Source organism: Amblyomma americanum, chromosome 7, assembly GCF_052857255.1.
Source record: "Amblyomma americanum isolate KBUSLIRL-KWMA chromosome 7, ASM5285725v1, whole genome shotgun sequence".
NCBI lineage: Eukaryota > Metazoa > Arthropoda > Arachnida > Ixodida > Ixodidae > Amblyomma > Amblyomma americanum.
The window spans coordinates 139,076,342-139,104,068 of record NC_135503.1 but is presented as its reverse complement, the minus strand read 5'-3'; the positions used below and the strand labels follow the sequence as shown (position 1 = coordinate 139,104,068).

At 46.2% G+C, this 27,727-nt stretch overlaps 1 protein-coding gene across 1 annotated transcript in view; it reads left to right on the top strand.

Annotated features, from left to right (window-relative positions):
• LOC144096617 (complement C3-like) overlaps positions 1 to 27,727 on the top strand; it is a 178,717-nt gene that overhangs the window by 99,701 nt on the left and 51,289 nt on the right. The window contains exons 22-27 of the mRNA XM_077629433.1: positions 3,105 to 3,293; positions 4,320 to 4,395; positions 6,213 to 6,369; positions 19,910 to 19,987; positions 21,142 to 21,316; positions 25,524 to 25,690. Of these exons, the coding sequence (XP_077485559.1) occupies positions 3,105 to 3,293; positions 4,320 to 4,395; positions 6,213 to 6,369; positions 19,910 to 19,987; positions 21,142 to 21,316; positions 25,524 to 25,690 (842 nt within the window). The remainder of the gene's footprint in view (positions 1 to 3,104; positions 3,294 to 4,319; positions 4,396 to 6,212; positions 6,370 to 19,909; positions 19,988 to 21,141; positions 21,317 to 25,523; positions 25,691 to 27,727) is intronic.

The following is a 27,727-nucleotide window of genomic DNA, read 5'->3' as shown; positions in this document are numbered from 1 at the left end:
CGAGCCATAGAATGAACATCACTAAGGCGATCAGGCCAACCTTGTTGAATCTACTTGGTTAGTTGCTGCAAGACTGGATCCCGACTTGTTGCTTCTTGGATCTGCTTGAGCTTGGTGGGCGACGCTTGAACCAGACTGAACACCAACAGTCCTGGATTACTGTCTGCCGTTTCCATCTTGGATTCGGAGTTTGGGGATCTTGACAGTCCATCAGCCACAGCCTGCTGTTTCCCCGGTACATACTCAAGTTTAGTACTGTAGCACTGTAGCCAGAGCGAAAGTCTTTGCAGTCTTGGTGACATTTTTGTTAGCTCCTTTGTCTCGGGTCCAACAAGAGGTTTGTGCTCTTTTTCCACTTTTACAGGGCGGCCAAAAGTGTAATATTGGAACCGCTCACATACGAACACTACAGCTAAATGTTTTTTTCTCTATTTGTGCATATGTTGTTGGGTGTGCGTAAGGGCTGCAGAAGCGTATGCGATTGGTCTGCCTTGCTGCAAGAAAACCGATACCAGGCCGTATGAGCTGTCATCTGTTGAAATTGTGATCCGCTTGGATGGGTCAAAATAACGCAACACAGGTGCTTTTGTGAGCTTATGTTTGATGAGCTGAAAGTCTCTGTAGCTACATCTGCCTTGAGAAGCTCACGCAGAGGACTCGTGGTTGCCAAAAAATTAGGGATGAACTTCGTGAGATATGTCACCAATCCTAAGAATTTTTGCTGTTTTGACTTGTTTGATGGAAGTGACATGGCCTCAATCGATCTGACCTTGTCAGGGTCTGGGGATAGCCCATCTGAGGAGAGCTGGTGACCCAGATATTTATGGACTGAAAGTCCTAACTTCAGTTTTGATTTGTTAAGCTTCAGGTTGATTTGTCTAGCTATGGTCAGAACAGTTCTGAGATGGACTTAGTGTTCTTCCGAAGTCCTTGAGGCAACCAGTATGAAATCAATATACGGCTTCACAGTGGCTTGCCTTTCAAATACCTTTTCAATGAGCTGCTGGAACCGCTCGGGGGCTGTTGCAAGCCCAAGCGGTACTCGAAGAAAACGGTAACGGCCACATGGCTTTGTGAATGTACAAAGCCGTGAACTTGGTTCATCCAAAGTCAGTTGCCAAAAAAGCACTCTTGGCATCAAGGACAGAGAAGACTGTTGAGCCATTCAGGCTTGCAAAAAGCCCTTCTGGTAATGGAATGCGGCAGTGTTGCCTTTTTAGTGCTGCATTGAGGTTCCGTGGATCAAGGCACAAACGAAAAGTTCCGTCTTTTTTGGTTATCACCACTATGGGATGGACCCATTTACTATGTTCTGCCTCTCGCGTGATTACGCCATTCTCCTCCTTGCGCTTCACCTCTTCTTTCACCTTATCCTCGACAGCACTTGGTACTCTGCGAGGAGTACAAACTGCCGGCACTGCATCTTCGCGCCACTCGGTGATTTAATGTCCCGGAAGCTGGCCAATTCCTTCAAATATGTCAGGGAAATCAATCAGTACATCCTGAAACTGTTCTTGCAGCACTGTGTCATTTGACTTTCTCGTTGCTTGAAGGGTCTTCACACGGGAAAGCAAGCGCATGGTTGTGCATGCAGCAGCTCCTAGTATCGGCTTGAGTGGCTCCATCACCAGCAGAAATCTCAGGCGGCAATCCGTGTTGTTCACCGCACAAGACAGTTCACATTCACTGTCTATTGGGAGCTGGTGGCCACTTTACGTAGTCACTTTAGCTGTGGATGGTTTGGTTGCTGGTCTGCATGGCCACTGCTTGAACATCTGTTCTGAAATTATGTTGACGTCCGAACCGATGTTGAATGTCACCTCGTGTCCATTAACACTGACAGTTTCGTTCCAGTCAGTTGCGTTGGCACTGACACTACACGTAGTCAAGCAGCCCAAGTATAACTCCTCCTGCGAGCCTTGTTGTGGAGGCACATGAAGCAGTACGACTCGCGGTCGATGCGCTGCTGTCGGCCGACGTGGCTGCTTGCACAGGTGCGTTTAATGGCCAAGTTTGTCGCAGTTGTAACAGATTTTGCCAAATGCTGGGCACTGTTGTGGAGAGTGCGAGGTTCCACAGCGAGAATATTTACGATTAGACCTTTGAGACGAGCGATGATGCTGCTGAGGCTTGTTGATACCTAGCGGAAGAGCATTTAGTTGCCTACGTGGGTTTCCGATTATACGTGTGAACGGCATTCACTTCTGGCTACTGATCACTGGTTACAATCTCTTGCACATGTTTCTTTGATATTTCCGCTTCCTTCCACGCTGAGACGATTTTTTCCAGAGTGAGGTCGCGCTCCCGAAAGAGCCGTTACCGGAGAGCTCCATCGCGGATTCCAACCGCCACGCGGTCGCCAATCAGTCTGTCGCACTTGTCACCGAAGTCCCATTTCTGCGCCTGTCTTCGAAGGTCAGCAACAAAATCGTTGACTGACCTGGCTTTCGTATCATCGAGTTGAACACCACTGCTGCTTGTATGACGTTCTTGTACGGGTGATATAACTCGTCAAACTTACCAAGTATGTATTTCACTGGGTCTGCGTCTTCGTTTTCGTAGGCAGGGTCTGGAGGGAACGTCTGTGCGATGCGACGAGCATGCGGGCCAAGAACATGAAACAACAATGCCTTCCGCGCTGATTTAGGCTGAGTGTTGTGCTAACAAGCCAGTTCATATATGGTGAATGCTTCCCGCCATTCTTCCCATGCGGCCGGAGGAGTGGCAACATGTTCGAAGTTAGCCGGGGGCTGGTTGAAAACGTTAGCCATTTTGTTGATTTTAGGCGTTGCGGAGACGATCTGCTTATACTTCTGACACCATGTTATGTCGCTTGTGCTGGTTGCGTCAGGTTTAAAGATGCGGCGGCACGAAGTCGCGAGTGACAGACTCCATTGAGAGGAACGACTCTGGCGGCCACTACTGGCTTAGCCTTTATTAAAACTGTCGAACGTGTAGAGGGCGCCAGAAGATACACAACAGTGCTGATTAGGTTTTGTGCTGCCCTATCAATCAGTACTATACTCCCTTTTGAACACCCTAGTCCCTCTTCAGTCAGGTGTTGTTCTGTTTTAAGCCATCGCCGGGCTCCGTAATTGTTGCAGGTGATGACATGGGCGCTGCTTCGGAGGCGTGGGTAAAGAACCTGGTAACGCTTCTGAGGATTTCATTAGGCAGTGGTGAACAAACCATGATGTTCCTGGCACCAGCGCTGTACACCTACGAGTATCTGAAGACCGCCAGCCGCATATCGCCCGAGGACGAGGACCGAGCGCTGGGCTTCATCCGCAGTGGTACGTGACTTGTATCAGGCCACTCGGCACTCAACACCTGCTTCGATCTTCATTAGCAACTCTCGTTGTCGGCAATTCTTCGAACATCCCTAACTAAAACAAGAGGACCTGGGACCTAAGGTCCTTGCTCTGGCGGGAAGCAAAAATGACGTCATCGCAGATGCTGTACTCGCGAGGATTATGACGGCATAGGCATGAGACAACACTGACATCCGTAGTCTCCTTAACATGTCAGTTATGTTCCGGTGCTCGTGCTCGCCTTTTCTCTTTGGGGTTTAGAATAATGCTCAGTAGCACTTCCTCTGCTGGTTTCTTAAAACAAATCGCACCTTAGCTATCGCGGATGCCTTGCATATCGGTACAGGGCATTTTGAGAAAATATTCACGGGCGCATCTGTCATGAATGCTCTTTCTACAAAGAATCCCTTAGAGCGACGCCAAGGACGCTGCGCTCATACTGAATGCGCCCGCCAGGAAAGTTGGAGTCTTGGTGGTTTTTGTTGCGTTGTGCCCAATGTTTGTGCTGGCCCTTCCCAAGTTTAGCCATGAATGAAAGAATTGCTTTTATTCCGCTTGTGGAACTGAGCTGGTAAATTCGCACCTACGCTTAAATTCGCACCTAACTATCTGCAGTGCGCCTTTTCTTATTTTCATTTCAGCGGTTTGCTTAATTTTGCTTTGCTGTCTTCTCTCCGCAGAGAAAGCCATCATTATGTCGTGGCAATGACATCTATGCTGACAAAGGAAGCTCAGGGCGGGAATTGCATCTTCCATACACATTGCGTTTTCATTAACAGCACTGAGTAACCTCTAGTCATCTTTAAAGAGTTTTTCAGAATTTGACGAGCATTTAAGGTGCACTAAAGCAATATTTTTATTTTTAAGGTCCTCTGGCCAACACTCTTTGCGTGTAAGAGCGACTCGTCACCCGCATTTTGTTGTTGTTGGCGGTGATGCAAAAAATAAAGAAAGCTCGCGCCATTCTTGTGGTTTGTCTATGCGAACAAATAGTTCTTCCTATTCTAGGCTATCATAACATCCTCACTTTCCGGAAATCCGGCGGGTCCTTCGCGTTTTGGCCGCATTACAATTCCAGTCTATGGTGAGTGTGTTTAGAGCGCATTTTTCTGTAGCTAGCATGCAAGGGTGTTACCAAATCTTTGCTCTCGCGAGCCAAAGGTCTTGAGCTTCTTAACACTCGTCGAAGCGTTTCTATACTCTCGCCGAACGGAGGAAACAAAAATCTTGCGGGATTTCTTAACCACGTTATTGAATAATAAAATGCGATAGCCTATAGTTTGCCTCCTATGGTGCCTACTTGAGAGTCTAATGATTTTCTTAAGAACTTCCCGCCAAAACTAAGGCTGGAACCGATTTCGGTTTAAAATTATGGGGGTTTAATATCCGAAAGTGACTCATGCTATGAGGAACACCGTTGTTATGGGCTCTGTAAATATCGACCACCTAGGGCGCTTTAACGAGCACAGACATCGAACAGTACACGGGCCCTTTGAATTTTTTCTCCACCGAAATTCGACCACCGCGGGCGGGATCGAACCCGCGCCTTTTGGGTCAGCAGCCGAGCGCCATAACCACTGATCCTCCGCGACGGCTTCTATTGCCCTTATATGGTACACATGAGTCATTGCTTTCGCGAATGTTCAAGTGCCTTCCATTGAATTATTTTATGGAAGTCTTGCTAAACTGACCCACTTAATCACCTTAATTCACCCACTAATCCACCTTAACTCATTTTTCGGAGTATGATGGGCGTACTGCCAAAATTTATGGTTCCTTTGGAATTAGGGGAGTGGGCCAACTTCAAAATTTTGGAAGTCATCAGACTTTTAAATGTCGCGCTACTCCATGATTGATCCACTGGTGGTCGCGTGGTGTTGACCTCCCGGCCATCTCAGTCGCATTCATAAATCGGAGGGAGTCTTCATAACAATACTGGAGCCGCGGTTAAACATGCATCACTGCTCCGGCAGGTGACTGTCTCAAACACAGCCACGAGTGGGGCTTGTGAGACCCAGGTGCTCTACTCGAGCCCCCGTAAGGCGCATGCGCAGCGCCACGATGGGCAAGTGGCAGTTGCATTGAATAGAAGAATGGTGCGAAGTTTGTTCACATTCCGGTGGGCAGGATGTGATGAGGTCACACGGTCCCGGAACCTCTCTCTCGACCAGTCAGAGAATTTCGTGACAAAGAAGCACTACTTAACACGGTAGCAACCGAGAATCTTATCCGAAGCCTACAAGTAACTCGGGCAAGCTCAGGTTAGGTCGGAGTAGCGTCGCTCCCGCATGCTGTAGACAATGGGAGGGTGACCTTGGCCTAGCCGAGCAAAGCAACAGCCCATTCAGAAATAAAATAAATATTGCCCCGGCTTGGTTTCGAACCCGCGGCGGCGTGAGCACATGAGCTTCGCTGGCCACTGCACGAGAGCACTATGCTGCAACGGCATCCGATCACACCATGTGTTCAAACTGCGACGCACTCTCGCGCTGTGCATTGCACATCGTCTACATCAACTTCCATCTGCGGCACGAACAGATAAGCTTAACCTCGATAACAGCTCAGCCTCAGCCTAATACCGTCGCCAGACGTGCTGACGACCCAGCAGTGAGACAACCAGAATAACCACGTGATTTCACACCTCTACTAGGTATAACTACGCTAAATCTTTGCCACTTTTTTGTGTGAAACGATATAAATGCTATTTTATTTAAAATCTTACCAAGTAATATTCTTTTTCAAATGCCTATGCTGTACTGAAGGAGCTGCAGGGTGGCCTCCAAAGGTGAAATGGAAGGCTGAGGGTGAAGCAGCGATTACAGCTGTTTGCTAGTGGCACCGTACGATGACCTTGTGCGATACACGACGTCGCACGCATGTGAAATTCTCATCTCCTCGCAGGCTGACAGCATTCGTGGTGAGAACTTTGTGCGAAGCCCAGAAGTCTATCCTCATCGACGAGAACGTCATCACAAGTGGGCTCCGTTACATTTTGACCCAGCAGAAGCAAGATGGCAGTTTCCATGACATTTACAACCTACTCGACGGTGACCTCCTGGTTTGCGCCCCTTCGCTTTTCTGTACAGAACTTGGTGTCTTACTGAGGCAGCGTGGTTGTTTCGCCTAGACCGCAGAAACGATCCTTTGGTCAGGCAGGCAAAACTTAAGACCACGTGCCTCAGGCGCTTGCAGTAAGAACAGTAAGGTCGCTTTAGGGCATTCCGCTAACTGTGCTCTGCGCTCTCAGAGCACAAAAAATAGAGGATTCTCACGCACGAATTACTGGCTTGTATTCGCTTGGCTGAGGTAATTGGACTCCAGTACCACTGTAGATGTTGAGAAAAACGTGTTGCACTTAAGCGCTTAGAGTACGTTGGAAGCTAAAGGAAGAACTTAGATATTTTAAACGTGCAGGTACAAGAAGATATACTGCATGAGTGTCAAGCACAGGGCTGGGCATATTATGCTTTCCTCAGACGGTTTCAGCGGTGAAGCAGTTTTTGCAGCTTTGGTCATGAAGTGGAGCGTTCGGTATAAAGCAAACGTTGGACGAAATACTACCCGCTATCCCCTAAACAACAAATCAGCTGGGTACACAGCAAATCATAAAAAAACATGCGATTTTCGCTTCACTAGTCTACCCGGAAGTCTTTATTGCATATTGTCACAAACAGGTTGCAGAACCAACAAGGCCTAGGCACAGGCCGCAAGCAGTCAAGCAATGTCGCAGCTGCAAGAGCACGCATGTCTCAGTCTCACTTTGTCCTCAAGGCGCCGCCCGGGGACACCTGGCGGCATTATTCCCCCCCCCCCCCACAAAAAAAAAAGAAACAAAAACGTGGGCGCAAACAAGCGAAGGAAAACAAGCGAAGAAACGATCACGGGCCGCCGAACGACTGCAGGCAAAAAAATAAAACAAAAGAAAGCGCGAAATAGGCGCCCGTTACTGCGTAAAGTAACGCTTCATTGGCAGTACGTGCAAGACCTCAGGCAGAAGTCGACGGCGCGAACTCGGCAGAGTGCCATAGGGGAGGACTTCATACGTCACATCCGTGATGCGGCGCTGCACTGTGTAGGGTCCAAAGTAGCGGCTTAGGAGGTTCTCCGACAGGGCGGGGCGACGTACTGGAGTCCATACCCACACTTTGTCGTCGGCTTGGTACTCGACGTGGCGATGTCGTTGGTTGTAGCGTTGTGCATCCGTTGCCTGCTGCCGGCGGATGTTTATACGGGCCAGTTGGCGGGCTTGCTCTGCGTGCCGGGAAAATTCCTCGGCGTCTGGTGTGAGCGCCTTGTCGTCAGGGGAACAGGGAAGCATGGCGTCTAGAATCGTTTGTACATCACGCCCGTAGACGAGGAGAAACGGAGTAAAGCGAGTCGTTTCGTGAATCACCGTGTTATAGGCAAACGTCACATAAGGGAGGGTGGTTCTGGAGGGTGTAGTACGCGGCGCCTTGCATGATTGCTTGAGGGGTAGGCGCCGAGGTAGAGTCGAATTCCCTGAGCACATGATGTAGTCGACCAGGCGGCGAGGTTGTCTTCAATAGCCCATGCTCAGGGGCAGTTCAAGATTTCGGCTGCTGACCCGGTGCACTGGCGTGACGACAGGGAGAGGTCTGGAGTCCTCGGTGTTAGGAGTGGTGTGCGACATATTCCAGGGCGATTTACTTGCACACTCCACCACAAAGTGTCCCAAATAGGTTGCGGAACCAAAAAGGGCTAGGCACAGGCCGCAAGCGTGCACTTGCAGCAGCAGTGTTGCTGTTGTTGCCTCAAATACGATGGCACATACCCACGGTGGGGGATTGGCCAGGGTTTGGTAATGGTCCTTTGTTTGACAATGCCAGAGAGCCCTTCCACAGCAACTGCTGCTAATGCCTGCCGCCATTTGAAAGACGTGTGCATATCTCAGCGCTCGTGTTAAGCCTTCTGAAAGACTCCTCCCCAGTTTAAGACCGTGATTAAACGAGCAATCCGAATTGCAGATTTCTCGCAACTTGAAAGTGGAAATGTGTTATATCACCTCACGTGCCTCATTATCCCTTCAGGCCTGTGGTTGGTAACAGTGCTCGTGCAGTCGCGCGTCTACTGCCGCATGACTGCGCGCTAAGTGATACAGCGAGTGTCGCATACACGTAAAGCCAAGCATAGTATAACATGTCATGGTATAGAATTTACGAGAGGGTGGTAATTATCGCAATTAAGCTTAATAAGAGGTACAAACTGAAGGTGGCACAGGCTGACGCGCTGTTGTCGCAGCCATGATGACCTGATCTTCGAAAGCGTCTATGAAGACATGGAATCGGCAATGGGCAAAGGGAAAACACAGAAAACTGTGCTGATAGGTGCATGAATGCCAAGCAAAGCGAAAAGCTTAGGCAGTGGACGACAATGGCAAAGGATCCAGGGATTGCAGGGGGCGCTGCGTATAGAGTTCGCCGAGAGAAATCATTTTTCTGATAATGAATACCTTCTTCAGCAAATGAGGGAGCAGAAATTGGACGTGTAAGAGCCCCAAGGATGAGACTAAAAGTAATATAGACTTCATACTGTGCGCTTAGCCTGGTATCATGAGCGAAGCGGAGGCCCTCGGAAAGGTGCGTTGTAGCGATAACAGGAAGGTAAGATCTGGAACTAGCCTAGACAAAAAGATGGAACAGAAGGAACTAGAGAGGTGGAAGCCCATTAACAAGTTAGCGATGTGAAGGAAATTACAAAAAATCGGCTGTAACTGCGGAATACGACCTTAATGTTCAAGCAGTTAACTATAATCTCACAGCTTTCACTACTGAGCGTGCCGTAGAAGTAGGCGGTAGGATCGCTAGAAAAGATACCGGATAAGGGAAAGAACGGATAAAGGATAAAAGAAAGAATGGAGGTAGCCTAAAAGCCGTGTAGAGGAAACTGGGTACAGACAGTTGTATGGTCCCCGCATTGCGCATGTGATATTAAAAAGTTGGAATGTATTCAAAATGAAGCAGTCAGATTTGTTTGTCATCGCTCATTCGTCGCATAGAGCATGATGCGTGACCCGCCGGACTTTGTACCTTTTCATGCTCTTTTAGAGAACACTGCCTTCACGTCTTTGCTGTTTTTTGGTAATTTGTGGCATAATTAGGGAGGCGCCGCTCCCTTTTTGCCACGGCGATAGAAGTGGAAGCTTCTGGGCCTCTATTGGAACCCGGTGTGTCGGCAGCAGCCGCCAGGAGGAAGCGCCTGCACCGCCAGAGTGACTCGAGCAACCAGGGCACTGTTGTCTCATCATCATCATCATCATCATCATCAGCCATACTACACCCACTGCAGGGCAAAGGCCTCTCCCATGTCTCTCCAATTAACCCTATCCTTTGCCAGCTGCATCCACCCTTTGCCTGCAAACTTCTTAATCTCATCCGCCCATCTAACCTTCTGCCGCCCCCTGCTACGCTTACTTTCTCTTGGAACCCACTCCGTTACCCTTAAAGACCAGCGGTTATCTTGCCTTCGCATTACATGACCTGCCCAAGCCCATTTCTTTCTCTTGATTTCGACTAGGATGTCATTAACCCGTGTTTGTTCCCTCACCCACTCTGCCCGCTTCCGATCTCTTAACGTTACACCTATCATTTTTCTTTCCATGGCTCGCTGCGTTGTCCTTAACTTAAGCTGAACTCTTTTCGTTAGCCTCCACGTTTCTGCCCCGTAGGTGAGTACCGGTAAGATTATGCTGTTGTACACTTTCCTCTTGAGGGAAATTGGTAAACTGCCACTCATGATCTGCGAGAATTTGCCATATGCGCTCCACCCCATTCTTATCCTTCTAGTTATCTCCCTCTCATGATCCGGATCAGCTGTCACTACCTGCCCTAAGTAGACGTATTCCGGCACCATTTCTAGGCTCTCGCTGCCAATTGTGAACTGTTGTTCCCTTGCTAGGCTGTTGAACATTACCTTGGTTTTCTGCATGTTAATTTTTAGACCCATCGATCTGCTCTGCCTGTCTAACTCGTTGATCATGATTTGCAGTTCACCTCCTGAGTGACTCAGCAAGGCAATGTCATCAGCAAATCTCAGATTATTGAGGTATTCTCCATTTATTCTTATTCCCAACTCTTCCCAATTCAGGCCTCGAAATACCTCCTGCAAACATGCGGTGAACAGCATTGGCGAGATCGTGTCTCCTTGCCTGACGCCCTTCCTTACTGGAATTTTATTGCTGACTTTATGGAGGACTATAGTAGCTGTGCAGTTGCTATATATATCTTCCAGTATTTTGACATAAGGCTCTTCTACCCCCTGATTACGCAATGCCTGTATGACTGCTGAGGTTTCCACTGAGTCGAATGCTTTCTCGTAATCAATGAAAGCTATATATAGAGGTTGGTTATATTCTGCGCATTTCTCTATCACCTGATTGATAGTGTGAATATGATCTATTGTAGAATATCCTTTACGAAAGCCTGCCTGATCATTTGGTTCATTAAAGTCTAACGTTGCCCTGACTCTATTAGCGATCACCTTAGTAAATACTTTGTAGGCAACGGATAGTAAGCTGATCGGCCTGTAATTTTTCAAGTCCTTGGCGTCTCCCTTCTTATGAATTAAGATAATGTTTGCATTCTTCCAAGCTTCTGGTACAGTCGAGGTCATAAGGCATTGCGTATACAGGGTGGCTAGTTTCTCTAGCACGATGTCCCCTCCATCCTTCAACAGATCTGCTGTTACCTGATCCTCCCCAGCTGCTTTTCCCCTTTTCATTGCTTCTAAGGCTTTCTTTACTTCATCTTTCGTAACTGGCGGGATGACGTATTGCTGTGCACTGCTGTCTTTCTCATTAGCGCTCTGATTACATTGGCTACTGTACAGGTCTGTGTAGAACTCTTCGGCTACGTTAACTATCTTATCCATATTGCTAATGACATTGCCCTGCTTGTCTCTTAATGCATACATCTGGTTTTTACCTATGCCTAGATTCCTCTTCACTGTTTTTAGGCTACCTCCTTTCTTTAAAGCATGCTCGATTCTCTCCATATTAAACTTCCTTATGTCGGCTACCTTGCGCTTATTTATTAACTTTGATAGCTCCGTTAGTTCTATTCTATCGGTAGTGTTAGATGCCTTCATGTTTTGGCGCTTCTTAATCAGATCTTTCGTCACCTGAGAAAGCTTCCCGGTACCTTTTCGAACTGTCCTACCGCCTACTTCTACTGCGCACTCCGTAATTATTGATGTCAGGTTATCGTGCATTGATTGAACATCAAGATCATCTTCCTCAGTTAAAGCCGAGTATCTGTTTTGCAGTGCTATCCTAAACTCCTGTGCTTTCCCTCTTACGGCTAACTCGTTAATGGTCTTCTTCTTCACTAGCTTCTTCCGTTCCCTCTTCAAGTCTAAGCTAATTCTAGACCTTACCATTCTATGGTCGCTGCAACGCACCCTTCCGAGGACGGCCACATCCTTAATGATGCCAGGTTTAGTGCATAGTATGAAGTCTATTTCATTTTTAATCTCACCATTGGGGCTCTTCCAGGTCCACTTCCTGTTTTCTCGTTTGCGGAAGAAGGTATTCATGATCCGTAAATTATTTCTATCCGCGAATTCGACTAATAACTCTCCCCTGCTATTTCTAGAGCCTATCCCATAGTCACCTACCGCGTGGTCGTCAGCCTGCTTCTTGCCCACCTTCGCATTGAGGTCACCCATCAGTACAGTGTACTGCGATTTTACTTTATTCATTGCTGATTCTACGTCCTCATAGAAGCTTTCAACGGCCTGGTCATCATGGCTGGATGTGGGTGCGTAGGCCTGCACCACTTTCAGCTTGTACCTCCTATTCAGCCTAATTGCTATAGCTGCTACCCTCTCGTTAATACTGTAGAACTCCTCTACGTTGCCAGCTATATCCTTATTAATGAGGAAACCCACACATAGTTCTCGTCTATCCTCTAACCCGCGATAGCACAGTATGTGTCCGTCCTTTAGTACTGCATACGCCTCACCTGTCCTCCTAACTTCGCTAAGCCCTATCACATCCCATTTAATTCCCGCTAGTTCCTCGAACAGCACTGCTAGGCTAGCCTCACTAGCTAAAGTTCTAGCGTTAAACGTTGCAAGGTTCAGATTCCAATGGCGGCCTGTCCGGTTGTGTACTGTTGTGTACTCGGTGCCAAGTGAAGACTCCTCGTCCTCGGCCGCCGACGGTTTCATACCGGTTGTTGGCAAGAAGGCCAAGCGCAGACTGCGTAGACAAGCCGAATCGTCCTCATTGAGCACGTCAACGGTGTCCTCATCAAGAACGCCAATGATCATCACGGCGCGAAGTTCCTCGGCGCATACAGCCTTGTTTGTGCCGTTGAACCCAACGGACAACTTGAACCTTCAGAACAGGCAAGCCATCTCTATTTATGTGGAGAGCTTCGTACCGGGAGGCATTAAAGATGTCGGAATAAACCCGTTCAAAAACGTCATTGCTCTTGATGTGGTGGAGCGAAGTGCACTAGAGAGTTTAACCGCAATCACCAAACTCGGCAACATCACTGCACGACCCCTTATTCTCCAGGACAGCGGCACTACGGCTGGCGTAATCTACAACGTCGACATCGCCATCAGTGACGCAGATTTACCCATGCTGATCAAGCCGGCAACCAACGGCATTTCCATCATTCATGTTCAGCGGTTAGGAAGATCTACATGCATCGAGCGTGACTGCATACCATCGTACGTGAAGGTTGGACACTTTCGTCATCCAGTTCGACCTTTTGTGCCTAAGCCCCTTTAATGCAAGAAGTGCATGAGGATCGTTCACGTTAGCGGCGTCCGCATCAACTCCATCGTGTGCCCGCGTTGCTCCAAGTCACAGAGCGGTGACGTTTGCCGCGCGACTACCTTGAAGTGCGCCAACTGCCACGGCCCTCATGACTCTTCCTCGAAAGACTGCCCCCGTCTGAAGACCGAGCGGGTGGTACTGAAGCAGATGGTGCAACACCATTCTACGCACAAAGAAGCCACCACAAATGTGCGACGACGTCGTTTGCGCCGCCGAAGGTCGTCAAAGAAACCAGTCACATTTGAGAAGAATGCCCCAAACACAAATGCAGCTGTCCACCTCCACCAAAAACTGTGCCAAATCAAGGGAGCCCGGCGCTTGGTGGGGCTGGACCTGCTGCCTCAGATGCAACTTGGCCCCCACTGCCAAAGCCTTCGAGGCCTACTGTGTCAGGGATGTGGGCGCACTCAGGGTAGTGTGCAGCGCCTACGACTGATCCAGCCAACAGGCACGATCAAGGCCATGGCCCAGATATGCAAGTGATTGCAATGCTAACGTAACTAATTATAGCGATGCGTGCTCTGCTTTCCAGCCTATACACGCCAGCAGCAAATAGCGCACTTCAAGTGCTGGACGCGCTACATCCAGTTCTCACCGCTCTACAGTACAAGGCATCAAGGCTCTCTCGGACCTGTCTTTTTAAAAGAAAGTCAAGCAAACTTTCATTTTCCAATGGAATGCTCGTGGACTCCAGTCCCGGATTTCCGATTTACGGCACTACGTATAGGGGAATCACTTCCCCATTCTTGTGATTTGTGATCACCAACTCGCCCGCTTATCTATCCTGATGATATCTGTATTTGGTCATCAGGGGTGACCCGTCCTCAAGTTCGTGCAAGACTTCAAAAGGCGGCATCGATATTGACATCTTATCTTCGCTTGCAGGGCCTGAACATTTCGACCGAAAAGTGTTCACTTGTAGCGTTCACAAGCAAAATAATGTCACGTTACACCATTCGCATCAATGGCGAAGCCATTCCCTCTGAGAGAAGCCACAGATTACTTGGTGTTGTCATCGACAGGAATCTCTCGTGGAGTCCACACATCTACGACATGAGGAAGAGACTAATTGCGATTGGCCACGTCCTCTCTTTCCTCGGGAGAAAGTCCTGGGGCGCATCAGTGCGCTCGATGCTATAACTGTACCGTTCCCTATTTCTGGACTACATGCGGTACAATCTTCCGATATTCAGTTCCGTTAGAAAGACGAATATACAGACTCTTCAAAGTCTGCAAGCGCAAGCTCTCTGTATCTGCCTTGGACTGCCTAAATGTGCATCAACAGCAGCAACTGTTCTTGTTGCCAGGGAACATCCTGTTACTACATACATTGCTGTTGGCACCATGAGAACACATATTCGGCACCTCACACGGGTTCACTGTCATCACCTTGCAACACTCCCAAAAATTATGCCGCGTACTGCATTCGCCAAAGTCATTGAAGCCCATCGCGCATATCTTCCATCGGAGTTCATACCTGTGTCAAAACTGTGCTCACCCTTATGGAGTCTTCATGAACCTCGGGTTCACCTCTATATTTCTGGCATTACTAAGAAAGCAGGTGTATCACTGCCCGCTCTCAAAAAACTGACATTGAATCACCTGCATGCTTACAACAGTCACCGCCTACATGTTTACACAGATGGATCAGTTCACTCGACCAGTTCTGCGGGGTCGGTGGTGATACCGGCCAGATCCATCTTCATGAAAGTGAAGACGACCTATCCAACATCTTCAACTGGTGCGGAACTCGCAGCCTTACGGGCTGCGGTAGAGTTCATCAGTGAGGAACCTCCACATGACTGGACGGTTTTCACCGACTCTAAAGCAGCCGTTCAAACCCTGCAAGCTGCGTTACGCCATGGGTCGCAGGAACAACTTGTTGCTGAGATCCGTCTACTGTACCACGGCACCGTATCCAAAGGTCATGACATCATCTTTCGATGGCTGCCAGGACACTGGTATTAACGGCAATCACCAGGCCGATGTGGCAGCGCATTCTGCTCACAACGACGGGCTTCCAGTGAAGATCCCAATATCAAGACCTGATGCTGCGTGTAGGCTTCGCCCTCTGGCGCTGGAGCTCACACTTTCAGCGTAGTACACGGGAGAGTTTTGCAACCTCCGCATCAAGGCACTGGACCCTGGACTGCGCCTTCGTATTCCACGTAACTTATCACATCGCGAAGCAACATTGTTATCGGTGTTGCTTTTACCAACCACTATGCTTTCCGGATGGGGATGGCCGACAGTCCTGCCTGTGAAAGCAGTGGTTGTGAGGAGACCATCGCTCATCTTCTCTGTGAGTGCCCTGCTTTTGCGAGTGCAAGACATACACTGTGTTGTGCCCTGGACCGCATCGATGCTCGCCCATTAACAGAGCCAAAGATCCTCGGTCCGTGGCCACAGCAGTCGACTGCCCTCAAGGCATACAAGACACCCTTTGCCTACTTGAGTGCGACTGGATTGAGTGACAAATTGTGACAGCGTTGTGCATGTGTGTGTGTTATGCCTTTTTCTCCTTCTCTCTTCCTCCTTTTAGTCCCCTATTTCCTCTTCCCCAGTGCAGGGTAGCCAACCGGAACCCCTTTCTGGTTAACATCCCTGCCTTTACCTCTTCCTATCTATCTATCTATCTATCTATCTATCTATCTATCTATCTATCTATCTATCTATCTATCTATCTATCTATCTATCTATCTATCTATCTATCTATCTATCTATCTATCTATCTATCTATCTATCTATCTATCTATCTATCTATCTATCTATCTATCTATCTATCTATCTATCTATCTATCTATCTATCTATCTATCTATCTATCTATCTATCTATCTATCTATCTATCTATCTATCTATCTATCTATCTATCTATCTATCTATCTATCTATCTATCTATCTATCTATCTATCTATCTATCTATCTATCTATCTATCTATCTATCTATCTATCTATCTATCTATCTATCTATCTATCTATCTATCTATCTATCTATCTATCTATCTATCTATCTATCTATCTATCTATCTATCTATCTATCTATCTATCTATCTATCTATCTATCTATCTATCTATCTATCTATCTATCTATCTATCTATCTATCTATCTATCTATCTATCTATCTATCTATCTATCTATCTATCTATCTATCTATCTATCTATCTATCTATCTATCTATCTATCTATCTATCTATCTATCTATCTATCTATCTATCTATCTATCTATCTATCTATCTATCTATCTATCTATCTATCTATCTATCTATCTATCTATCTATCTATCTATCTATCTATCTATCTATCTATCTATCTATCTATCTATCTATCTATCTATCTATCTATCTATCTATCTATCTATCTATCTATCTATCTATCTATCTATCTATCTATCTATCTATCTATCTATCTATCTATCTATCTATCTATCTATCTATCTATCTATCTATCTATCTATCTATCTATCTATCTATCTATCTATCTATCTATCTATCTATCTATCTATCTATCTATCTATCTATCTATCTATCTATCTATCTATCTATCTATCTATCTATCTATCTATCTATCTATCTATCTATCTATCTATCTATCTATCTATCTATCTGTCTATCTGTCTATCTGTCTGTCTGTCTGTCTGTCTGTCTGTCTGTCTGTCTGTCTGTCTGTCTGTCTGTCTGTCTGTCTGTCTGTCTGTCTGTCTGTCTGTCTGTCTGTCTGTCTGTCTGTCTGTCTGTCTGTCTGTCTGTCTGTCTGTCTGTCTGTCTGTCTGTCTGTCTGTCTGTCTGTCTATCTATCTATCTATCTATCTATCTATCTATCTATCTATCTATCTATCTATCTATCTATCTATCTATCTATCTATCTATCTATCTATCTATCTATCTATCTATCTATCTATCTATCTATCTATCTATCTATCTATCTATCTATCTATCTATCTATATATTTATCTATATATTTATCTATATATTTATCTATCTATCTATCTATCTATCTATCTATCTATCTATCTATCTATCTATCTATCTATCTATCTATCTATCTATCTATCTATCTATCTATCTATCTATCTATCTATCTATCTATCTATCGTTAGATTTAGACTGTTTTACATACTCTTTTCTCCCATGTCGACTGAAATTTGGGAAACATTTACGGTTCCTTGTATAGTTTGCCTCCTGAAGAGTTTGCAAGTACATTGCCTTTACATTGCTAGTACATTGCCAGTACCTAATATCATGTTCTTCTTTGTATTTCCATTTATAGCAACCATTGCAACCTCTCTCAACAAAGACAGCAGCCTCTGTAAAGAAATAAATCATTTGTGTGCGTTATGCGACAGAGCGGGAAATGCCATTAGCAATATTAAAAAGATAGTTAAAATATCCGAAAGTTCTATTCAAATCTATACAGTAGCCAAAGAAATCAGGACGTAAATGAGATGTGCAGTATTACAAAACACCCGAACATGTCACCACTTATGAAAGAGGAAATAAACGAAGCCTTAAGGACAATGCAGATGGAGAAAGTTGCTGGTGAGGAACAGGTTGTGTCAGAAAACTAGCCACCCTGTATACGAAAAGTCTTTTGACTTCGAGAGTACCTGAAGCTTGGGCGTCGATGACTTGAAAAATTAACACTGATAAGCTTACTGGCCTTGCAAACAAGACATTTAGCAAGGTAATCGCTGATAGAGTTGGGACACTTTTACATTTCAATGAACCAAATGACAAGAGGCTGGTGATAGGAAAAGTCTTTTGACTTCGAGAGTACCTGAAGCTTGGGCGTCGATGACTTGAAAAATTAACACTGATGAGCTTACTGCCCTTGCAAACAAGACATTTAGCAAGGTAATCGCTGATAGAGTTGGGACACTTTTACATTTCAATGAACCAAATGACAAGAGGCTGGTGATGAGAGTTAATAGAGAATTCCTTTGTAATCTGTCATTCGCTAATGACATTGCCTCGCTGAGTCACTCAAGACAGGAATTTCAAAGCATGATCAATGACATAAACAGGCAGAGAAAAATGGTGGGTGTAAAATTTATATGCAGAAAACCGAAGCTGTTCTTAACAGTCTCGAAAAGAAACAGCAGTTTATGATTAGTAGAGAGGCGGTGGAAGTGGTAAGGGAATGCGTTGACTTGGGGCAATGTGATGCAACTCCAGATAATAAGAGTTAAATTACTAGAACAATACTAATGCATCGTGCATTTGGCAGGTTCTCCCAGATCATGACAGTTTAGTGATTTTCCTCGAGAGAAAAGTATATAACAGTTCTATTTTACCCCTACTTACTTACGGAACAGAAATGTGGAGGCTAACGAAAAGGGTTCATCTTAAATTGAGGACAATGCATCGAGTTATGGGAAAGGAAATGAAAGGGTCACATTAAGAGAAAGGAAGAAGAGAGACTGAGTCGGGGAACAAACACTGGTTAATGACATGCTGATAAAATCAGGAGGAAACGGGCTTGGGCAGATCATGTGACGCGAAGACAAGATAACATATTGGCGTTGTAGGTAACGGAATGAATTCAAAGAGAGGGCTAGCGGAGCATGCTGCTAAAGAAAGTCAAGTGGGCGGATGAGACTAGGCAATTTGCGTAGATATGGTGGCTGCAACATTGATACAGGACAAGATTAGTTAGAAAGCTTTGGCAGAGGTTTTTGTCCTGCAGCGGGTGTAGTTAGGCTGCTGCCGATGATGAAGGCAGTTTTCGTCACTATGCGCACTCAGGCGAATATGGATGCATTGCAATGCTAAAAGAGACTGACAAAAAAGGTGCAAGCACTTGCGGTTACACTCGTTAGCATCCGAGAGTGGGAGCACCTGGAAGCGGAGTGGATTCCAACAGAAGGCAAGCATAGCAGTGGGGACAGAAGGTTAGTAAGGGCAGGTGACATTAAGTTGGCGGGGAAGGGTGGCCACAGATGGCAGAGTAGAAGGTTAATCGGAGTGATATGGGAGTGGGCTTTGTACTGCAAAGGACATAGTCAGGATGATGATGATGATCATCATCATGATCATGATTACGATGAAAACCAGACAAAAAATTCGATTGTATCGCGCCTTCACTTTGTGCCAGAGTGCAGAAGAGCCGAGATGGCTTCGCAGTTACCGTTTAAACTGTTCGCGTTAAACACGCGAAAATTGCTTTTCCTCCACCAGTGCGTTGAGTCTTATGCGGATTTTTTAATCTGGATTGTTGTCCTTCAGCAGTTGCACAGCCAGTGCGGTACGTCGTGCCATGATAATGAGCTATTTTGTTTTCTCTTAGAAGTGCAAGACGTTGATAATAAACCCCAAGTTGATAATTAAGCCAAAGTTTGTGACCAACAAAGTATAGCCTTAAATGCGATCAAGAGTTCGAGCCCTCAGTTCTCATCGCGAAACGTCGTTGGAGGGATGAAGGACTAAAGAATATGCAAGAAGACAGGCACAGGATTCCCAACAGAATTTATTGCGAAACAAAGAAAATAAATCAGGCAACATAGGCGGCAACCTGCGCACTTGGAACAGACATAAAAGACCAAAAATAATAAAAAAACACTTTAATAATTGCTTGCAAAGGAAAAAAACATTGCCATGCCAACTTGTGCAGTATAGACAACCTGCAACAAAAATGAGTTCTTTTGGTGCAAGAGAGGCCGGTAGCGGACAGCAGCTGCCCCACTTTCTTTCTGTTTGATGCGAAATAACTTCACAATATTTATTGATTGCAAGTGTTTACATCCTGTGGAAAAACGTTTAGCATTGTATGATACTTATTTTTCTATTTCCTTCCAGGGTGGTGGGAATGGACCGGTTCCACTGACCGCGTACACCCTTCTCACCCTGCAAGAATGCGCCCGAGAAGGCGTTCAGGTGATAGCTGCTTTCTGAACCCCGTAGTATATTATGCAGAATTGTCTGTGTTTTATTACTACTTTGGAAGGAAAATAGTCGACAGAAAGACAAATAGGTTTGCTAACAAGTGAACAGGGTTCCATGGAAGCTCATTTATGAGGAAGAAAAAATAAATAACTCAATTTTTAAGGGGGCATATGAAATCGGGACCTAGTGCAAGTACTGCTCGTTCGGGAGATATTAATTATCTTCCTCAGTGCGGACACTACTTGTAGGGAGCGTTTACCGCTCAGCCGAACGAAATATCTTGAGAAATAAGATTTTAGCCTATATGCTTGTTCTATGACACTTGCTTCAGTTAAAATTATGTTTTCATTAAAAAAATGTGTGCAAATAGTTCTGCCAGAATTTATTATATATTATTGTGATTTTCCCGCTTTCCTACAGAGGATAAGGCAAGGGCAATGTCTATTCCGAAGAACGGACAACGCACATACGGTTAATCCACAGACATACGGACAACGCTGCAAGCTATGCAAAAAATATAGGTGTAACGTCAAGAGACCAGTAGAAGACAGTGTGGGTGAGGGAAAGAACGCGGGTTAATGACATCCCATTCAAAACCAAGCAGAAGAAATGGGCTGGGGCAGGGCATGTAATGTGAAGGCAAGATAACCGCTGGTTCTTATGTGCGACGGAGTGGATTCCAAGAGAAGGCAAACGCCGCAGGGGGCGACAGAATGTTATGTGGGCGGATGAGATCAAGCAGTTTGCGGGGATACGGTGGCCGCAGCTGGCAAAGGACAGGGTTAATTGGGGAGACATAGGAGAGGCCTCTGTCCTGCATTAGGCGTAGTCAGGTTGATGAAGACGATGATCGCCGATAAGCCTTACCGCTGTCACTCAAGAGGGAAATGGAAGAGCTTCTTGCTAGCAAAGGCAACATACCTAAACTTCAATTGGACGTTTTTGACGCAGGCTATCTTAGAATAAATGAAAGTGGATGCACAAAGGAGCACAAATGCGAAATTCAAGCCGGAAAGTCGCTTCGCGGGGCCTGGGCGTCGCGAGGCCTAGACGCCTACAATGGTATACGATGAGCTATCATGGAAGAACACTATTGAATTACGGCAGTTCCTTCGTTTAAACTGGAGCCGATCGTATCGTTGCAGATGGCCGGCCTGGCAGAGCCCTTCACAAAAGCAACAATGTTCATCGAGGGACGGCTGAAGCCAAACATTTCGCCCTACGTGCTCTCGCTGGCAACGTACGCGCTCTCCTTGGGCAAGAACCCCGCAAAGAACGACGCCCTGCGCTGGCTCCGCGACATTCTCCAGGGAGGAAATGGTAAAGTGCCCGCAGGGGTGTTTCATATACCGGGTGTCCCAGCTAACTAGAACCAAGGGTCAAAAAATGTATTATTAGAGACAGCTGAGTGAAACCAGTTTCATATTAGTGACAGCCATCTTGCGCACTACAGGCAATTTTTTGTTTCGCAATTAATAGATTAATTATTTTAAGTATCAAAATTCATAAATATTGACTTCAGGCAAGAAATTGGATTTGCAAAGTTGTAGAGCACCTTCAGAAACCCCCATTACACCATTTACGATAAGGATCCACTCCAGTCTGTCTTTTTTTCCCGGCTGCAAAGAAAGGCCGCGAAATACAACAAAAACCACGTGACTAACGCATTCGGCGCCATGATCGTGCTGCTCTCAAGTGTAGTTTGAGCAAACGAAATAAGCTGCAGCCTTGACTCGACAGCCCCGCAGCAGCGCCAGCCGACGTGTTGGCGGTGGTTTCTCGTCCGCGTCAGCCAGTTGGCACGCGTGACGGTGCAAGTTGCAGTTAGCGCGCCGCGCTTTTGCGATAACGACAAAGTCCCAATCTCACAAGTTACTGAGATAGCGAGTTTGCTTTGTCACTGAGAAGTAAAATAGAAATTCAAGACATACGTTTTCGTCGGGAGTTGTTTGCGGCAGCGTTGTCACTTCCTCAAGAGGATTTTGAATGCTGGAAACAGTGGTCAGGCAAACTTTGGCGTGTGCTTTTTTGATGCCTGTCACAAGCGAGATAGAAGCTTTGGTGCAGTGATTTCCAGAGTTTAAGACATGCCGTTTAAAATGAAGAGAAAGCAGACATGGTTCTGGCTCTAGGAGCGTCTCATGGGAACAGGAGACGCGCTGCAGACCTTATGCAACAATGACACCCAGGCAGACGGCCAAGTCCAATAACGATCGTGCGTACCTTCCAGACGCTGCGACGGACGGGCAGCTTTGCGTCTACACGGTGCAGAGCACCCGTTTTTGGTGAGGATGTTGAGACGAACATTGTATCGCTATTCGCTTTGGATCCCCAGGCAAGCCTCCAGAGCGTGAGCCAAGGTACCGGAGTTTCCAAGACATCAGTGCGGCGGATACTGCGGAAGAACCGCCTGCACCTGTACCATGTACAGTTGCATCAAACTCTGGTGGCACGGAATTTCCAAAGCAGGACAGAGTTTGCTAATTGGATTCCACTGGAAACACAAAACGATCCGGATTTTTTTAGCAAAGTGATATGGAGTGACGAGGCGAGTTTTTCGCGAAATGGACAGGTAAACTTGCACAATGCCCACTACTGGAGCGAATCAAATCCCCACTGGGTTTCTCGGACGCGGCACCAGTATTAATGGTCGTTCAGTGTTTGGTGCGGAATTTTCGACGGTCGTTTGCTCGTGCCTGTGTTTTTCGACCAAACTCTGAGAGCAGAGCGCTACGTCAATGACATCCTCAAAGGACCCGTTGATGATTTCCTTTCGAATTTACCGCTCGCCAGGGCTACAGGTGTATGGTTTCAGCACGATAGCGCCCCTGCGCACAGCAGCGCCATGGCTCGGACCTGGCTCGGCGCAGCGTTTCTGAAGAAATGAATAGGACGACTAGGTCCCGTGAGTTGGCCAGCCAGGTCACTGATATGAACCTCTGGACCACTTTTTGTGGGGTTACATTAAGGACAAGGTGTACAGGGCGCCAACTTCCACACCCCAGGACCTGAAAGATAAAATAAGGCAAGTCTGGTTGAATATGCCTGAGGCGGTCGTAAGAAATACAACGGCCCATGTGGAAGCAAGATGCCAGAGCTGTATTGTTGCCCAAGGTGACCTATTTTGGCACTTGTTGTAACTGGTCACAAAAGAAATGAGATGGTATCAGGACAGCCACGGGCCACGGATTTTGTCGCCGCGCAGCGAAGTTGTGAACCGCCACTATCTTTTCTTTATAACTGCCAAATAAAGTTCCTCCCATTTGTATCCTTCGAGCTTGGTAGTCTGTATTGCGACCGCAAAGAGCGGCGCGCTCTTTGCAACTCGCACCGTCATATGTGTCTGGCTGACACAGACGAGAAACCACCGCCAACATATCGGCCTGCCGCTGGTGCGAGACCGTCGAGTCAAGGCTGCAGGTGATTTCGTTTGCTCAAACCACGCTTGGGAGCAGCACGATCTTGGCTCGCAAGTGCGTTAGTCACGCGGTTTATTTTGTATTTCGCGGGTTTTCTTTGCAGCCGGAAAAAAGCCACACATGAGTGTTTGCTTGTCGCAAATGATAGAGTGGGTGTTTCTGAAGGTGCTCTGCAACTTTGCAAATACAATTTGTTGTCTAAATTCAATATTTATTAATTTAGATAAATAAACTTAATTAAACTGTAAATAATTGCGATACAAAAATTGCCTGTGGTGCGCAAGATGGCTGTCACCAATATGCTACTTGTTTCACTTGCCTGTCTCTAATAGATTATTTTTTAACCCTTGGCTCAAGTTAGCTGGGACATCCGCTATGTATCAGCCTTGGAGAGAAACTTTTGTAAGTCATGGATCTTGTGTGTCATCATACTTTTAATCAAAGTAGTCCATGTCGATCCAAATCACTAAACTGATATTATATATACATGGGTAAGTTCAAAGTTACCGAAAACATAATTTTAGGGATTTTTTTCCTCGCAGCAGGCAGCCTAGTGTCCCTGGTGCCTGATTATGGTACTGCGGTGTTATAAATGTTTTGTAATACTTTTAACGAGATTGCCTGAGTCTGTGGGTGAGCTCGTTTTTATTTATCCTCATGCTGAAAACCATGATGAGTGAGAGCGATGTGATCGAAAAATGTGATCAACTAAAACTTAACGTACTCATAGCCGCCAGACAACAATTAAACATCCGTAGTGCAGCGTAACATTTACTTCACTTCCCACAGCCAAACTGTTACGGCACGGCTGCGACTTGTGGACGACAATTTAGCCTGGTTAGCGCTTAACCAAAAGATGCGTACAGGGCTGTGGCGTCATTAGTGATGAAATCACAAAGCACTTTAAAGAATGTAAGAGGGAAGCACTGCTTTTAGTTTAAGTATACTCTGAAGGAAGCATAAACTATATTAAAACGTCGCCAACAAATCTGAATGAATGAACACTATACCCAGTTTACGAAGATGTAGTCACGTGATATGGCACAAGAAAATAGCAGTTTAATCACAAGTTCTGGCATCAGTTTCATTTACGCGGTTTTCAGTGCCCCATTAAAATGAGAAATTCTAGTTTCTTCAAAAATTAGAGAGTTGGTTTCCTACATTATGACGCAAGTTTTATTTCTTTAATGCGGAAGCATTACTTAGGTTTGTCGGCGAGATCGTGTCAGCGAAATGTTTCGGCAGCTGTTGTGTCGTTTTAAGAAAAGTTACGATAAAACGAATGAGTGTAATCGATAGAGGATGATGTGAGGTTGATATGCGAAGACATTTGGTGTCCATAGAATTATTAGTTAATTAATTAGAGTCGAAAATAAAAAAAACCGTCGAATAAGTGCAGACATCGACATAGTAAGTGGACGGTAAAATAGTGGACCGCGGTCGGGTAAAATAGTGGAAAAATAGGCAATGTAGTGGAAATATAGATTGCAATGGATTGAAGTGTGTTTAATGAGTGGTAATAAGTAGAACAATAAATTCTGACACACACTAATTAGTTAATCACTTAGAAGCAAAAGTTTTTGAACGATAGAATAGGCTGGGCGGGGATATAGTAGGTGGATGGGAAAGCAGCAATGGGCGCCAAATTTGAAAAACAAAAATCTGTGAGCTGAAAGGGGGATTTAACTACAGTAACTGCGCGAACCTTTATGTGAAATCCTCCTTTGAGGAGAAAAAGGAGCAAAGAGAGGCGACGAGCTATCCTCAAAACGCATACTTTCGCATTCCCCCACGTAAGCAGACTCAAGTTCCCTCAGAATTTTTTCCACCATAATCTCATGACACTTTCTGGTCAGCTATCGGCCCCTTCACGTATTAAATAGATGAAATTCTGTTTTTCTTCATTGCCTGCAGCACCTTAGTGCCACTGATAAGTTTTTGCTCAGCCAGTTTCTACGTCGGAAAAGAATCGAACGCGTTGATAATCTGCACCAGCGCTTGAATCAACCGAATACTGACTGCTGCTACCGCTGCCTCTGTAGCCTGTAGCTTTCGCTTGGTGCTTCAATTGTTGTTGTCAGCTGTGTCCTCTGTCACTCAACACGCAGGAGGAGGGCTGTATGTGTCCGCCGGTTCCGAGCCACTGTCGGTGCAGGCCACGTCATACGCGCTCATGGCACTGCTCAATGCCGGCGGGAGCAGGGACAACATCACGGCCATGGTGCAGTGGCTTAACCTGCGAATGAACCCCAGCGAGTCGCTGCGGTCCAGCCAGGTACGCACTCGTGGCTTTCCATTGTTGAACGGAAAATCACTCATTCCTATATTTCTACGTTTTCTCGCAATGCTTGCGCCGCGCTTCACAGCATCAAATGTGTGGCGTCTACCTGCGCTTTAAGTGGGCGCATTAATGTTAACGAAGAAGAGCGGACATCTAGAATAAGCAATAGTTGCACAGCTGATGCTGCATCAATCAGTCAGCATATCTCGGTGAAACAAGTTCAGCAAGTGATTAGCAGGAGGTGGCTGCCGACTGCAATTGTCCAGTTCGCAATGGACAGCGTCTACATACGTGCCCTTTTCTGGGAAGCAAGATGTGGCCTGCTTCTGCCCGCGGGTTTCGTAGTTGTCATCTTGTTGCTGTGCCGGTTGCACGGTGCGTTTCAACAATTTCTGAAAAACCAGTACTGTTGCCACTTTCAGAATAATTCTGTATGTATTAGCAGGAGGAATTATGGTTTGCTTGATATAGCAAGTTAGACTGAATGTGGTTGATTCAAGACGACAGCATTTTTGTGGCTCATGAGCCTGCTGGCATTGAACATGGTGCGGCGCCGTTTCACCTGGCATGGTAAATTACCGCTAGGTAGCGTGCCGACATGCCCATTATGTATGCACCCTATGTCAGAGAGGCCGCATATAGTTTTCACATAGTACACCTCAGAGTGTGTTGGCGGCCAACCGAAAGGTGCATCTGACGCCAACACAACTGGCGCCAAGCATCTTAAGCTGCGCAGATAGTGACAAGCTTGGATCCGTCAATTCGGAAGCAAGAACTAGTCTTTGCAGGGAAAACGAGCTTAGCGAAGAAATAAAAACTGGAGGGGAAATAACAAGTTGACAGTCAGGAATTCCACGGAAACATGGTCGCCAAGTGCTCGCTTTGAAGCACGATCTGCGTCACTTGCTGCAGTGCTGTTGCGCAATCACAAATCGAACCCCACTTCAACATCAGGTTGCATTTGCCGCTTTTCACACTCGAGTGTCTTTGAGAAGCCGTAAAACCCCTTCAGGCACTTTGTTCACATATACACGCATTGACGAAACCTAATTATATTCTCTGCCTTTCAACTGCGCGCCCTTAATATTTAGACCCTTCCTGTCAAGTCACTGGTGCCATTTCTCGCAGATACTGCAAAAAGTACTGTACGTAAAAATAAAAATAAAAATGGGCATCTGCACGTTGAATGGCGGGCAGAAAAAGGATCTTTTATTTTCGCGCGCTTTCTATCCAACTGGCTGCTTACGACCAAATTCGACATGAAGAATGTATAGACAAGGTAATGCGCAAATCACCCACTAATTTAAATTTCCATATACAAAGTAAACGTGCTGCGGTGGACTTTGCGTCCACAAACAGTGACATAGTGCATTAATGTCTAAAATCTCCGAATGTCGTTCTGTTGAATCAGGGTGCTGTTTTTGTGACCAAGTACTGTAATAAATGCTCTTATTAATCGCCGCTGTTCAAAATCACGGATCGTAAGGGATGAACTTGAATGAGTTGGGATCTCAAGCATTGTTCTTGTAGATCTCTATGGGGATGTTCCTAACGGTTACTGTTGCGATGATAAAACGGGTGGGAATTCTTGTGAGTGGCACTGTCAGGGTGAATAGTTTTCATGGTTGTTTAATGAAGAAGAAAAAGAAACTTGGAGGGCGGTTAAGCTTTGCCTTAAGAGTAGAACACGGTAGCGCTATCGGCCCGCCGCTCTAATCGGCAGTTGCTATCGGGAGCCGCCTGGGGGAGGGGGCATGCACTGCAGGGATCAAAAGCTGCACAAGGCCTCCGCCGCTGGTGCTCCTAGAATTCTTCAGGGGCGAACAACGCGACAGAGCCACGGCAGCCTCAGATTGTGGCGACGCCGCCCCTGACGACACTGGCTTTTCCGCCTCACAAGCTGCACTCTCGCATTAAGAGATCTGAAGGTAGTGGAAGGAGAAATAGCCCAGGAGAAGACGTTTGAAAATGGAGACCTTATTCTTGTCTTTTACCAATAATCGTAGCCAATATGGCTTCGACCATCGGGGC